Below are 14,120 nucleotides of genomic sequence, written 5' to 3' on the forward strand. Positions count from 1 at the left end.
TAGATAGATAGATAGATAGATAGATAGATAGATAGATAGATGATAGATAGATAGATAGATAGATAGATAGATACATGAAATTATAAAAAATATATAATTTTGTATAGACGATAGATAGATGATAGACAGACAGACAGACATTGATAGATAGATAGATAGATAGATAGATAGATAGATAGATAGATAGATAGATAGATAGATAGATAGATAGATAGATAGATAGATAGATAGATAGATAGATAGATAGATAGATAGATAGATAGATAGATAGATAGATAGATAGATAGATAGATAGATAGATAGATAGATAGATAGATAGATAGATAGATAGATAGATAGATAGATAGATAGATAGATAGATAGATAGATAGATAGATAGATAGATAGATAGATAGATAGATAGATAGATACATAGATAGATAGATAGATAGATAGATAGATAGATCTCATACAAATGACACTTAATTACATTGATAATTTCATTTTTATTGTATTCTGTAATGTTATTAAAAGTTCTAAATAAAAAAAAAGTTCAAATAAAAAATCAAGAGTACAAAATGCACATAACAATCCGTTTCAAATTTCAAAGTGGATTAACTTGACAGTAATACTCAATTATATACTATTAAAAACGGACTATATACTATATATGCATATTCTAATTTCTATATTAAATTAGAAATACACATGCTGCTAGGAAAGACTGTAATACTAGACACAGCACACCAACAGCTCAGCAAACAACTCATAATGATATATAATTGTTTCCACTCACAAAACTGCATAACATTTTTGTGCATTACAAAAATATTGTCTCTATAATCCGAAGGCTTATCTACCACAAACACTTTCCAATTTGAAATATGTGCAGACAGAATATTATGCCAATATGGCAAAATCATAAATGTAAAAACTCTCTCAGATTCTGAGGATTCTTCAGAATTAAACATGAAGACGTCAGTGGTCATTTTCAAGAGGTGGGTTCTTACATCAGCAAAACAGTCCAGCTTCAGACGACTTCACCGACTTGCAATCAACCAGTTCTTGGCGTGACATAGCATTTCATAGTCCGCAACTCTGAAGTCAAGCATGCATGGTCCATTAGCAGTGTCATTCTGAGATCTGAAATCTGAATCTCCCTGCATTTGATCTTCCGTTGGAGTCTCTTTTGAAGGAGAACTCCACTTCCGATGCAGTCTTAGTTTTGCTGTTTAATCAGAAGAAAGACAGACACAATCCTTAGTGCAATCTCAACTATGGTTGAGGCTATGTTTATATATGTCTATTTATATGTGCATGTGTACCTCAGTGTATGCTGGGGGAGGGGGGAGCGCATGAATGCGCATGAATATAGGACTGTCATCCTCGTCATAATCATCTAGGAGAGGAATGAAGGAACTCTCAATGTGGTCGTCTCGGGAGATCTCGCTGTAGCTAGGTGGAGAAGACGGAAGTGACACGCAGGTGCTGGAGGTGCCACTGCCGTCCTGGCTGCTCATGCTGCTGGTGCGACTGTTCATGCCATTGTAGGGGATCGTACCGATGACCAGAGGAAGATCTAAGATGAGCTTCTCACTTCCTGGGATATGCAAGTAGATCTGACCCCGGGGAGAAAGAGATGACATACACTCTTTAAAAATTAAGATTCCAAAAGGAGGTTTTTGCAGTGAACTATTTTAGGTTCCCCAAAGAACCTTTCAGTGAACAGTGTGAAGAACATTTAGAAACTTGTTCGACATTAAAGAATGTGTTGTGCAATGGAAAGGATGGTAAAGGTTCTTCATGGAACCATCGATGACAATAAAAAACTTTTATTTTTCAAAGTGTAAGCTCAGATCCGCAGGTGAAGTCCAAAGCATCTGCATTGATTATCAAGAATATAACTCACCCTCAGACAATAGTCAACGTGGATAATGTCACAGCCCAGGATAGTTGGCTTCAGCTTTGCCACACGAAGCACTCTCCCCTGCCACACATCACACATGCCAGAGATGATGTGGTCTCCCCTGACAGAAGTGAGCTTCTCGTGAAACTCTTTGGTGCGGCCGTTTGCACGGTAAATGTGCTTGGCAATGATGGCGGCTTTAGGAACGATGATCCGAGAGCAGGAGTTCTCGAACTGAGCATCGATGCATATGTCTTCTCCTTCACAGTAACCCTTCCGGCCTATGCGAGCGGCCACTGAAACGCTGCCGTCGGGAATAAACATGCAGGTGACTTTCTTCTGTTTTGCTCCTGTAACTGGGGCCTGAGAGGAAGCAGAAAGGGCTGAATTACTCTCTCACGTTTCAATCACATCCATTTCACAGAAATGTGTGTGAACTGTCTGGACTTAATCACCATGAACTCTTGGGTGTTGACGTCAATGGGTTCATCCACCTCGAAATATCGCTTGCATTCCGCATACTGATGGCCTGATTTCTCTATGACGGCCTTCACGTAGTATCGGACTGAGCCAAACTTCCCCACATAGGAGGAAACAAGGCACCTGTTCGGGAGGGGCAGATCTTACATTAAAATTGTGGCTAAATTATTTGAATGCAATAACAATGTAAAGGGGAATTTTTAAATGAAACCCACCCTGACTGTGGAAGTTCAAACCCGAACATGAACTCGTATCTGTTTTCAGGCCTGAGAGTGATGGAGCCATCTGCATCTGCGAAGGAGAGATTGCGCTTTGAGAAACACTCAATTGTCATTATTGAATTATGTTCATGTCTTTCAAATTTTCAATTTAGGAAAGATTTTTCAATAAACAAGTCTTAAACTTACATTCACCCCCTCACAACCCCCCATTTCTAAATTGACCACCTCAAACTAAATTCGGAGACAACAAAGACACCAATTAGACACCAAAATTTGAGTTAAATTATAGGGGAGAAAAACAACTGTCCAAGTCCACCCTCATTCAAACTATGAGAGTGAACTACTTGAACCACCCCAAAGGGAGTCAAAACAAAATGTTGTAGCTCTTTACGTTATGTTTTAAATACGTACATTTACGATTTAAAACTTTTAAGTTACAACTAAAGTAAGTTTAGCGTATAGGTTAGTCAGAGTGCGCTAGCTAAGTAGCTTTAAGGGAGGTTACTATAGCAACAGTGCGTACGTGAACGCTTTACGCTGGACGGTACATCGAAAAAGGGACGTTCAGTCATTATTTATCACTTTGCTATAGATTTCGTAAATATATTACAATATAGCAAGTATTAGTTTTTGTTCAACATATCTTTAAGATAGATGACGGTTGGCAAAAACAACTTAAAATGCCCCCCGGAAATGACCGATTAAATTCGCACACCGAGTTAACCAGTTTGTGCCTCACCTGTTGGCTGGTGATCGAGGTGAAGAACTTCTTCATATTTCAGGTACTCAATCTCATCCCTGCAGTGCATCTTTCCTTTATTATAATCGACTTTGGCGCATCCGATTCCGAGCAGTTTAACGGCGGAGATCTGCACCACCTCCGCCACTTCCACGATCACCTGCCCAGCCACTTTATCTCCGCCGCTGAACGCGCTCTTGTTCGGGTCACTAAACTGAACCTCGAAGGTCTTGGGTTTCTTTGTTAGGACACCCATGTTGTTGTTTTAATTGACTGTGCGAATATTAATTCCAATAATGCCACTAAACGTTGTATTATAGGCCTATTTAATGTAACTGAATGAATCAGTTGCGCAATAAGCTCACCAGTACGGCTGGTGTTATTAACTATTTGATTATTATTAGATGTTTTGGTCGTTTGTTTGTGACTCTGATCTGGAGTGGGTGGTTATATAGTTCACTCGGCCGCTGTGCTGATGATGCGAGCTGGACCCACATGGGCATCAGTGCTGGAGAGCCACATGCGCCTCGTGGATCTCCCCATTCACGTCTCTCTCATAGGACACACAGGCTGTTTGCGTCCACCCAGGCCAATGAGAGTCTGTACAGAGCGCGTGGACAACTCGTGGGTAAGGGGCAGGAGTGGTTGAGGAGGTGGAGTAATTGTACGGAGCAGGGGTGGAGTATGAATGCGCATTGGAGACTCCTGTGCCCTGCTCCAAAACATCATGTCAGAGTCAGGTGGACACGCACGTGTGACACGTTCATAATAGAGGCGATTTCTTTCTGCATGAAGAATTTATTTATACCTAAACTGAATGGCACCAAAATCAAGCATTTCTACACTGTCTAGTTCATCCCAAAGAAAACAGGGACTGTGGCACTACCGTGATTGTATCGGATGGTTATTTTGATATGCAAAAAGTGCATGATTTTGGACATATGCCACAGTAATAATGTAGTATTCTCAGAAGTACCTTTAGGTCGACTTTTAGGGCAACTTTTTGAGCAATGGTGCTGGGCAACTTTGTGAAATGTTGCTGTCAACAGGCAACCAGGTGAGACACAGGGCCCATGACCGATCTAAACTATCCAGATAGATATTTGTTACCCATTCTCAATGGAATAGTGCCCAAGCAACATTGCTCAAAAAAAGTTGCCCCATGTATCATCAGCCTTAGAGTACAATGTAAATGCATTATCATCTGATATCGCCACAGTATTTAAGGGTAGCCTATACCATAGTACCGAATGATGACCAGATACATTTGCCATGGTATTTAAATGACACAACCCATATATTAAGATAATACCATGGTGTTACTGAAGCACATGTACAAAATACCATTGTATTGCTATGACACATGTCCAATGGTATTACCCTGGTAACATTTCAAAATACCTTGGAATTGCCTAGGCACATGTCCAAAAACATGTTATTACCCTGGTACATGTCAAAATACCATGGTATTACCTTGGTACATAGCCAAAACCCACAATATTACTGTGGTACATGTCCAAAATACCATAGTATTGCCCTGGTACATGTCCAAAAACCATGGTATTACCGGTTACATGTTAAATTACCATGGTATTGCCCTGGTACTAGTTCAAACAACATAGTATTACCCTTGTACTTTTCAAAATATCATGGTTCTACCCTGGTACATGGCCAAAATACCGTGGTATTACTCTGGTACATGTCCAAAAACCACAATATTAACTTGGTACATGTCTGAAATACCATGGTATTATTCTGGTACATGTCAGAATACATGTCAGGTATTGCCCTGGTGCATGTTCAGTAGACATAGCATTACCCTGGTGGTACATATTAAAAACTATGATATTGCCCTGGTACATGTCCAAATCATATATTCAGTACTTTGTGAAAACTAAATATACTAGAGATACCAGACTGAATGGACATGTAGAGTGAAGTACAGTGGTCATCAGAGAGGACCAAACAATTGCAACTACGAACACTCCACATGTTCAGAAACGTGTGTGGAGACTGTTCACATGGACTGTTCTGATTGGATGAGCACTGCCATCTGCTGACTGATCCAACACACTTCACTGCACAAGTCTCTATAGAAAGTTTAGGAGTCTGTTTATATAATCCAACCATTCATCTTCATGGTGATATAAGAGTACATGTATATAAACAAACAGCTGCTTACCTCATTCATTATGCTGTCTGTCCTGAACCCTCCATCTCCAGTTACAGTGCTGTTTAAGGACGGTGGGATATGCGTAATGCTTGACTCCCTCTGTTTTGGATGGCTGTCTTTATTGTACATAGTATTATCTGTCTTATACATTATATGTACATAAAACAAGTATAGTATAAAAAGTAGTTAATTACCTTTTTAAGGTAAGAGTGCAGGAAAAAACAGCTTTCAGTCATGTAACCGATACCAATATATAACATAAACATTCAAGTTTATATAAATGAACACCATCCAGTGTCACTCAAGTGTGAAGGACTCAGAAGTAGTCACCAATTTTTGATAATTCACAAGGAATGAAACCTCCATCAGCTGTGATCCTAACCCAGATGAAATTGAAGCCTGAATCTCACACCCAGCATAAATTATTTTTATCAGCATAAATGATGAATTACTGTAACTTTAAACAACAGATGATAACGGAGAATCCCACAGGGGATGTTCATGGTCTTCCACGGGCTTTCTGTAGTAATCACAAAGAAGATCTATGGGAGAAAAATCACTGGAAAAAAAATCAGATTCTCTTGGTAAATTTCCCAAATTCATAATTTACAAAAGTTCTAATATCATAAGTTTGACAGGAAAACAATTCAGTACTCTTTATTTTAGTTTTGAATAAATAACTGTAATAAGAGGAAAATAATAAAAATGCTATTACTTTTCAATTAAATTTATTATTGAATCTATTTCTTAATGTTTTTCTTTTATTTATTATTTTTCTGTTTTATTATCGTCTGTTTTTCTCCATACTCCAAATTAAAATAAAATGAATAAAAAAATTAAAAAAAATAACCCGCCTTCATTAAACATACAAATAAAAAAATTACAAATATATTTAAATTATGTCAGGTAATGCATTAACTCTGACAGCCTTAAAATGCTAAAACTAAAATGATAACTATATATAAAAAAGACTCAAACAAAACTAGAAAACACTGAAAATAAAACCATAAACTAAACTAAATAGAATAATCCTGATGACCTTCATTAATTAATGCTGTGTTGGCTGTGGAAACATTTTTACATTTTTTCTTTATTATAAATACACTCCTGCATAAATTTCATCCACCTTTGAGAAAACATACACTGAGATGAATGAGCAAATCACTCACATTTGCTTATTTTTTCAAAGGTTATTCACATTTATCCAGATAAAAATATCCACAAATATGTTACATTTATAATTCACACACTTTATGTGCATTTAACACTGAAACAAATACAATAAAATTATTTTTTTCCACGGCCGTTCCAGACAGCCTCTATTCACAAACCATAAACTTCCAAACCACTGAGATGTAAACACTGAACCAAAGTATAAATATCCTTTAAATATCACATACGGCATGTTTTAGTGCAGTGTTTTTGACGTCACACTGGGCCCAAGAAAGTACGTCTGAGGGTCTCTACAAGGATGCTTAAGGCCAGTGCCACCGGCAATGATGGAGGGTTGTTACCTGCCCTGTCCGTCAGCAGGTGAATCCTATCAGGGTCCGAGATCATCGCGCGAGCATCCTCTAAAGCAGCCACAGCTGATGCACTGGAGTTCAAATCTCCAGTGACCTGTAGATCAAACAAGCAAGCCTGGAAATACACATCCCGCACCGGAAGCAGTGAGGAGCAGTGTGTGTATGCAGGCGTGGACGGATGCGCATAGGGCGTCTCCAGACGCTGCGAGACCGGACACCCCCATACACACAACTGCAAGTCCTGCTCAGGCGTATGGGACTCCACGATCGCACGAGGGGAGCGCACGGACAGACTCAGCGACCGGCCGACCTGACGCACCACTATCATCGTCCCGATGTGCGTAGCCCAGATCTCAGCGTGTCGGCCAGGGTCGTGAGAGTGAACGCGCAGGCTCTGATGCCCTCTGCGATCACCGCCGGTCACAGAACCATCCACAAACGCCGGGGGAACGTTATCCAGCTCCGCTTGATATATCTGCAGCTCTGCACACTCGCGCCAGTTCTTCAAGATAACCGTGATCTGATGAAGAACCAGAGAGCGGACAACTGTCAGGTGCAGGACATTCAAACAGGACTGATTCTAAACTCTCTCATTATGCATGTCCTATTAATTATTCATGGCAATTCATCATTAGATGTCAGGCTGTAGAATATCATTAACGCAACCCAGTATATATGTTTGAAAGCACTGAACAGCATTTCTGAAAAAAGACAAGTCTGTTACTTCCCTCTCAGTTGCAAGGGCTCATGTAAGGGGAGAAGTGATATAAAAGACTGATTGGGTGTTAAAGTAGATAAAAGTAATACTGGAGCCTTTTATAGGACAATAAAAAGTGTTTGCGTCTTCTAACAGATACCCTCACGTAAACTCCTAAAAAATAAAGCTTCTTTATTGGCAAATTAAGGTACTATGGTACCTTTCCACTGCTCCAGAGGCTACAGCTGAAAAAGGTTCTGTAGATTATTAAAATGCTCTTCACACTAAATGGTTCTTTTAAGAACTGTTCACTGAAAGATTCTTTGGGGAACCAAAAATTGTTCTTTAATCTCCATAAATCCCCCATTTTTGAGAGTGTACAGCCATGCCAGCATAAAATCAGCTTCTTCTGGCTAAGAATGACCCACTTAGACCAGAGATTCCCAATATTTGTCTCAGATGAACGCTTATGATGTACATTATTTAGTGAAAGTACCCACTTAGATTTTAAGTTAATATTTTAATCACTGAAAAATACATTTGCATATTGGCAAATGTAACTTGCAAAGCCAGTGTTTTGTTAATCTTCAAAAGATGAAAACTACATTTGTTCTAGAAGTATGATAAATGTATGATATCTTCTGACTAGATGGAACAATAGACTGAAGCTAAAAAATCTGAGTCGGAGTGTGAAATCTGTCAACTCCAACTGCCCAAAATCTGCAGACTGGCTCTGACTTTTGGCAACTACTGTTGATGCATCCAGTCTGCAAATCAATGCAAAAATTGTGTTGTGCATTTCTACGTTAGCTTTTTTTCTGTAATTGCGGATTTATAGGCTATCTCACAATAATTACATTATTAATGTAAACTCAGAATTCTGGAAAAAAATTAGAATTATAAAGTAGTAATTCAGACTTTCATCAATGTAAACTTGCAATTCTGAGGGGGAAAAAAATCTAATTGGCAAGATATAAACTATATAAAAACTATAAAAAATATTAGATATTAGATATAAACTATAAAAGCTACTGTGAGGGAAAAAAAATTAAATTGTGAGATAAAACGTCGCTATTACCTTTTTTATATTTTAATTCCGTGGCAGAGGCTTCCATATATTTCAACCTTTATGTGAGCAGTTCTTGGTCAAAAGAAAATGTTCTGATTAGTCCAGAGTTTATGCGAATACTAGAAGCAATGAAGTCCACCCAGTTTTCTATTTAAAATGAGTAACATACCACTCATTTCTGAGAAATAGTCATTATTATTACTATACAAATACATATTATTACTTAATAAACTATAAGGTGACCGTTATATTAATTAGGTGAGATTTATCCAAGAGGATAAAGGTGTCAACACCTTTGTGAGTATGGTAGTGTAAGAGCTCCCTCTAGTGGGTGTGCTGGTGGCCTGGATGTACAGGTACTGGTTGTCTATGAGAGGCCAGGCGCCCTGCACAGCACACGTCTGGAACTCTTCATTAAAGGTGCGGATATGAGGGTCTCCAAACACCCCACAGTGCAGGTACTCTGGGGCTCGGCCCTCCCTCTGCATAAACGCCTTCTCATAGAAGCATCCGTCCCTTGAGAGAGGGGGCAGGGGCCGCGGCTGAGCCGTGGGGCCTGTTTTGGGGCAGCGGTGTTGGATGAGCAGGTCCTCGATGCCCTGCACAGCAGAGTGGTAGGCCAGGTCTCCACGGCATGCTCGGGCCGTCCGCTGGGTGCAGAGCGCGTAGGACCGCAGGGCGCTGCAGTAGACAGCATTAGCTCCATCCTTACGTCCTCCTCCAATGACACCTATTTCAAGAGTCGCAGCCACGAAATCGGAGTTGCATCGCAAGATTCGACACTGTGCACATACTGCAGGGAAAGAAAACTAATTTATCACAACATTAATGGCTCAATTTCCAGAATTCACTCGATATATGTGACCCGGACCACAAAACCAGTCATAAGGGTCAATTTTTTGAAATCATCATCTGAAAGCTGAATAAATAAGCTTTCCATTGATGTATGGTTGTTAGGATAGGACAATATTTGGCTGAGATAAAAGTATTTGAATATCTGGAATCTGAGGGTGCAAAAAAAATCAAAATATTGAGAAAATCGCCTTTAAAGTTGTCCAAATGATGTCCTTAACAATGCATATTACTAATCAAAAATGAAGTTTTGATATATTTACAGTAGAAAATTTACAAAATATCTTCAGGAACATGATCTTTACATAATATTCTAATGATTTTTGGAATAAAAGCAATAATTGGCATAAAAGCAAAAAAGCAAAAAATCTATTTTTCAATTTTTCAATCAATTATTGCCACAAATATACCTGTGCAACTTAAGAATGGTTTTGTGGTCCAGGGTCACATCAGACTCCAAATTAATGTACAGTTAACAGGTTTTAAATATAAAATAAATATAAAATATAAATATAATAAAAATATAAAAAGGAAATTAAATAAATTATATCCAAATTGAAATATTAAACATCTAATAAATATTACAAAAGCATTTAACAAAATGACTAAAACTTACATTAAAATTAAATATTATTCTAAATAATAATAAATACTGTAATAAGTATATAAACAGTACTAAAATAAAACTGCAAAAAGAACCACAATATTACTGTATTATTATTACAATATTACACAATCATATCTGATACCATTACTGTACTTTTTTGTGAGGCTAAACAGGGAGACAATTTTCATATTTTTTAAAATATTTTGGAGCACCATAAATAAATGTAATCCAGTTTTGTTATTCCAAACTGAAACGAATCGACAAAATATTTTCAATTGAAAAAAAAACTTGAAATAAAATAAAATATTTACATTAGGAAAAACATATATTTAAAACACTTTTAAATTATTATTAATGTAAAGGATTTAAAATAAGTTGAATCTGAATAAAAATAAATTTTAAGGTGTCCTTGTTACATGTTACATGACCTTACTATTATAATAACAATTAATTATGCATAATTTCATGCAAGTAACCCCAAGCCAAACCCTAATCCTAACCATATAGTAAGTACATGTAGTTAATTAATATTACTCAGTATTTAAATGTATAATTACACTGTAACAAGGACACCTTAAAATAAAGTGTAACCTAGTTTTTTTGTGAGGATAAAAAGGGACTGTTACCTGAAGGAGCACATAAGAGCAGGAGCGTTGTAACAATGATCACAATGTGTTTCCATGTTGTGTGTAAGTGATTCCCACCAACAGCTGATGCTGCCATTCCCACCCATACAGACACAGGCAGGACGGCCTGCTCACAGCTGCCTGCACAGGTGCTGAGGCACACTATATAAAACAAACCCAAACAAATCCACAAACATTATATTATATTATATTGAGTATAATTTAGATGCTTGTGTTTAATCTGAGTTCTAAGTACAAGAGCATTCATCTAACAGGCATCACACATAATGATAAAACAACATAGTATACAGTTATATGGTGTCTGCAAGCTTTTTACCTCAAGATCTCATCTGATCGAGTTCCTGAGATCCATCAAGAGACTGATAATGTCACGTTGACCAGCTTTGGGAGAGAAAGAAGAATCTGATAAATGCCCATGTTGTGAACCACAGTCAATGAAACACAGAGTGAAACAAGACCACCATACGTCTGAATACTGCAACTACTGTACAGAGGTAAGGTAGTAGATCAGATGAGTTCTGATGGAAATAAACTTTCATGCAAAGAGGATTCACAGCAATGCTCTCAGTGCTGGGGGATATTTCGCAGTTTGGACTCTCACCACTGATGCGTTATTTACTAAGACTCAAGAACAAACAGTGGTGGAACGCGAGAGTAAACTCCAGTCCTAGATGTGTGTTTGCACTTGACCAACAGCTCCGATATGAACAAGCTGTCAAAGACTTGAATCATTTAGTTTAAATAGATGAACCTGGAGCCCATTTTCAGCAAATATCTCAAATCTCATTAAAACCACATTGTAGTTCCATTGCATTTCCATCTTCATGGCAGCAGAGTTTTTTTCCTGTCTGCTCTAACACTGACAGCTGATATTTATTCTAGCCGATGGGCCGGCAGTTACGGGAGTTGCAGGGCAGAAATAGGGGGGTCTAAATATACCCCACCACACCGGCCTGCCCCTCCAGCACCTGCCCCAGTGGAAATAGACAGGGCTGAAAGCTCTGTGGTACAGCAGCAGGTGTGAGACACACAGCAGAAACTCAACAGCTCTCCGTTTCCTTCTGCGGTCTAATTTCAGCGAAAAGCTTCAGAATCATTCACTGAAGTGCATTGCATGTGGAAACGGGCTGAATCTGGTGTGCCAGCACGTTTAAAGAGAGCTCGTTTCCACTCCAAACGTGTTTAAATGCTCATCGGGTACGCAACGTTTCAGGAAACAGGATCCTCCTACAAACAGCTGTTTCTGTTTCAGTCTCACACAGAACACAGAGTCCTGTGAATCAGCTCCTGCCTTCCTGTTAGGCATGACTGTCTGTGGCACAGCGTGCACATGTGCATTACTCTGTTTGCTTGTTTGTGTGTGTTTGAAAGTAAACATATAGGTTTTTTGCACTGATAAAAAAAATGGCATAGGATTTACTTTGAAGCTATTTCCACTGAGAAACTGCTAGTAATTTTCACAATTACGACTATGTTGAATTAACCAGTACATTTGTAAGTAGAAAGACTTTTCTTATGAAACCTATTCTAATAATGTTTTATTTACAACTTTGAAAAAACTTGTATTTATTCTTTTACAGTGTATGATATAATTTCTCATTATTAGTCAAAGTTTACTCATTATTTCACAAAACAGACATTTTGGAACGTAATATGTTACTAAAACAAACTAAGAAATGCTCACAATTTACTAACTGCACTTACAGAAAATGTATGAAAATATTTTTTTTTTAATCATATTTACCATCAATATAATAATAATTCCCTACCATAATGTATAGCAAAGTATCATGGTATTACAATTACTGTACTATGGTACAGTGCTTTATTGTGGACACAATCCCTTAGAAAGAAATTTCTGCAGCAATACCATAATACAATGATGTATCAGGTAGTAATACTATAGTATTTTGATGTGTGCTATATAATTGACATGGTACACCAAAAGTCCTAGTACTACAAAAAAATGTCCAAAAACCCTAATTAGCCTACTTTTTAATTCTGATTATTATAATGTTTGGTTAAATGCATAAATATAACTATTCTCACGTTTTAAACTGAAATTAAAATTGGTATAGAAACAATTTTCACTCAGACACTGCTAATAAATTTCACACTTACGCATTATATTAAACGTAAAATTTTGAAGTATAAAAAAACTTCGAAAAATAATTTTTACAATGTAAACACAGACACTACATTATATAGTTATATTGTTAATAGAAACTCACAGAATCAGAGGACTCTCTCCTGTAAACCGTCGCTGAGATCTTTCCCAATCACGTCTGACTGTGACGCGCTCATGTGCGGTGTGACCCCCGCGTCGCGTCGCGTCGCGTCACCGTCGCCGCGAGCACCTGCCACACGCGCACCAGCTGACGGAGAGCTGCTCCAATCGCTCTCTGGGAGCTGTTTGTCATCACAAATAAGTCTTTCTAAAGATGTTATGCGTTTTATTTTTAACGTACAAGAGCGGTCTCAGGCTTTTGTACTGACAGTGCGAGGCTTCTGGTGACATGCTTCCACTTATTTTACCTGTACAAAAACAGTAGCCTACATAATGCTAAGCTACTTTATATTGAAAACTTGTATTTTTTTGCCATCATATTATTTTAATCTATTATCATAATCATAAATACACCGGTTTTTTAGCGCAGATAGTTTTACCCTTTACTGTACTTGTTTGTTTACGCTTAGTTAGCGGCTAATGAAGCGGAATTCTCGCACATTTAAAGAAAATAGTTCGCTTCTGTGTTGCAAAATAAGGTGGATAGCAAACAAATAAAAAAGAATAAGCGCAAAGAATCCAATAAATCGAGTTTATATTAATATATTAACAATTTAAACCACAAGTCTTTGATTAAAAGTGTTTAAAAGTTAAAGGGGTCATATGATGCGATTTCAATTTTTCCTTTCTCTTTGGAGTGTTACAAGCGCTTGGTGCATAAAGAAGATCTGTAAAGTTGCAAAGACTAAAGTCTCAAATCCAAAGAGATATTCTTTATAAAAGTTAAGAGTCAGCCACACCTACCTAAAACGGCTCATTCTAACACGCCCCCACATGTCTACGTCACGATGTGGGAAGATTTGCATAACACTGCCCAAATGTTCATGCAAAGAAAGAAGGCCTAACTTTTATTCTCACTGTAGTATTGTTGGTGCCGCCATGCCGTGGAGACACTGTGTGCTTCGTTGTGAAAGCGAAACTACTTTGTTTGGTCTTC

At 37.9% G+C, this 14,120-nt stretch overlaps 2 protein-coding genes across 2 annotated transcripts; both read right to left on the reverse strand.

The window, feature by feature from the left end:
* Positions 1 to 545: 545 nt before the first annotated feature.
* Positions 546 to 3,933, reverse strand: txnipb (thioredoxin interacting protein b). The gene is made up of 6 exons (XM_016458188.1): positions 3,326 to 3,933; positions 2,581 to 2,656; positions 2,341 to 2,488; positions 1,889 to 2,248; positions 1,305 to 1,598; positions 546 to 1,207 (listed from the first exon to the last, which is right to left on the reverse strand). The coding sequence occupies exons 1-6, from the start codon at positions 3,579 to 3,581 to the stop codon at positions 1,199 to 1,201; spliced, it is 1,143 nt and encodes a 380-aa protein (XP_016313674.1). The 5' UTR covers positions 3,582 to 3,933; the 3' UTR covers positions 546 to 1,198.
* Positions 3,934 to 6,557: 2,624 nt separating this feature from the next.
* On the reverse strand, positions 6,558 to 13,198 carry hjv (hemojuvelin BMP co-receptor). The gene is made up of 5 exons (XM_016458190.1): positions 13,128 to 13,198; positions 11,213 to 11,277; positions 10,876 to 11,037; positions 9,084 to 9,583; positions 6,558 to 7,544 (listed from the first exon to the last, which is right to left on the reverse strand). Exons 3-5 carry the CDS (start codon positions 10,970 to 10,972, stop codon positions 6,927 to 6,929), a joined length of 1,215 nt encoding a protein of 404 aa, XP_016313676.1. The 5' UTR covers positions 10,973 to 11,037; positions 11,213 to 11,277; positions 13,128 to 13,198; the 3' UTR covers positions 6,558 to 6,926.
* Positions 13,199 to 14,120: the final 922 nt, after the last annotated feature.

The sequence above is a fragment of the Sinocyclocheilus anshuiensis genome, unplaced genomic scaffold, assembly GCF_001515605.1.
Source record: "Sinocyclocheilus anshuiensis isolate Anshui unplaced genomic scaffold, SAMN03320099.WGS_v1.1 scaffold267, whole genome shotgun sequence".
NCBI classification, from domain to species: Eukaryota; Metazoa; Chordata; class Actinopteri; order Cypriniformes; family Cyprinidae; genus Sinocyclocheilus; species Sinocyclocheilus anshuiensis.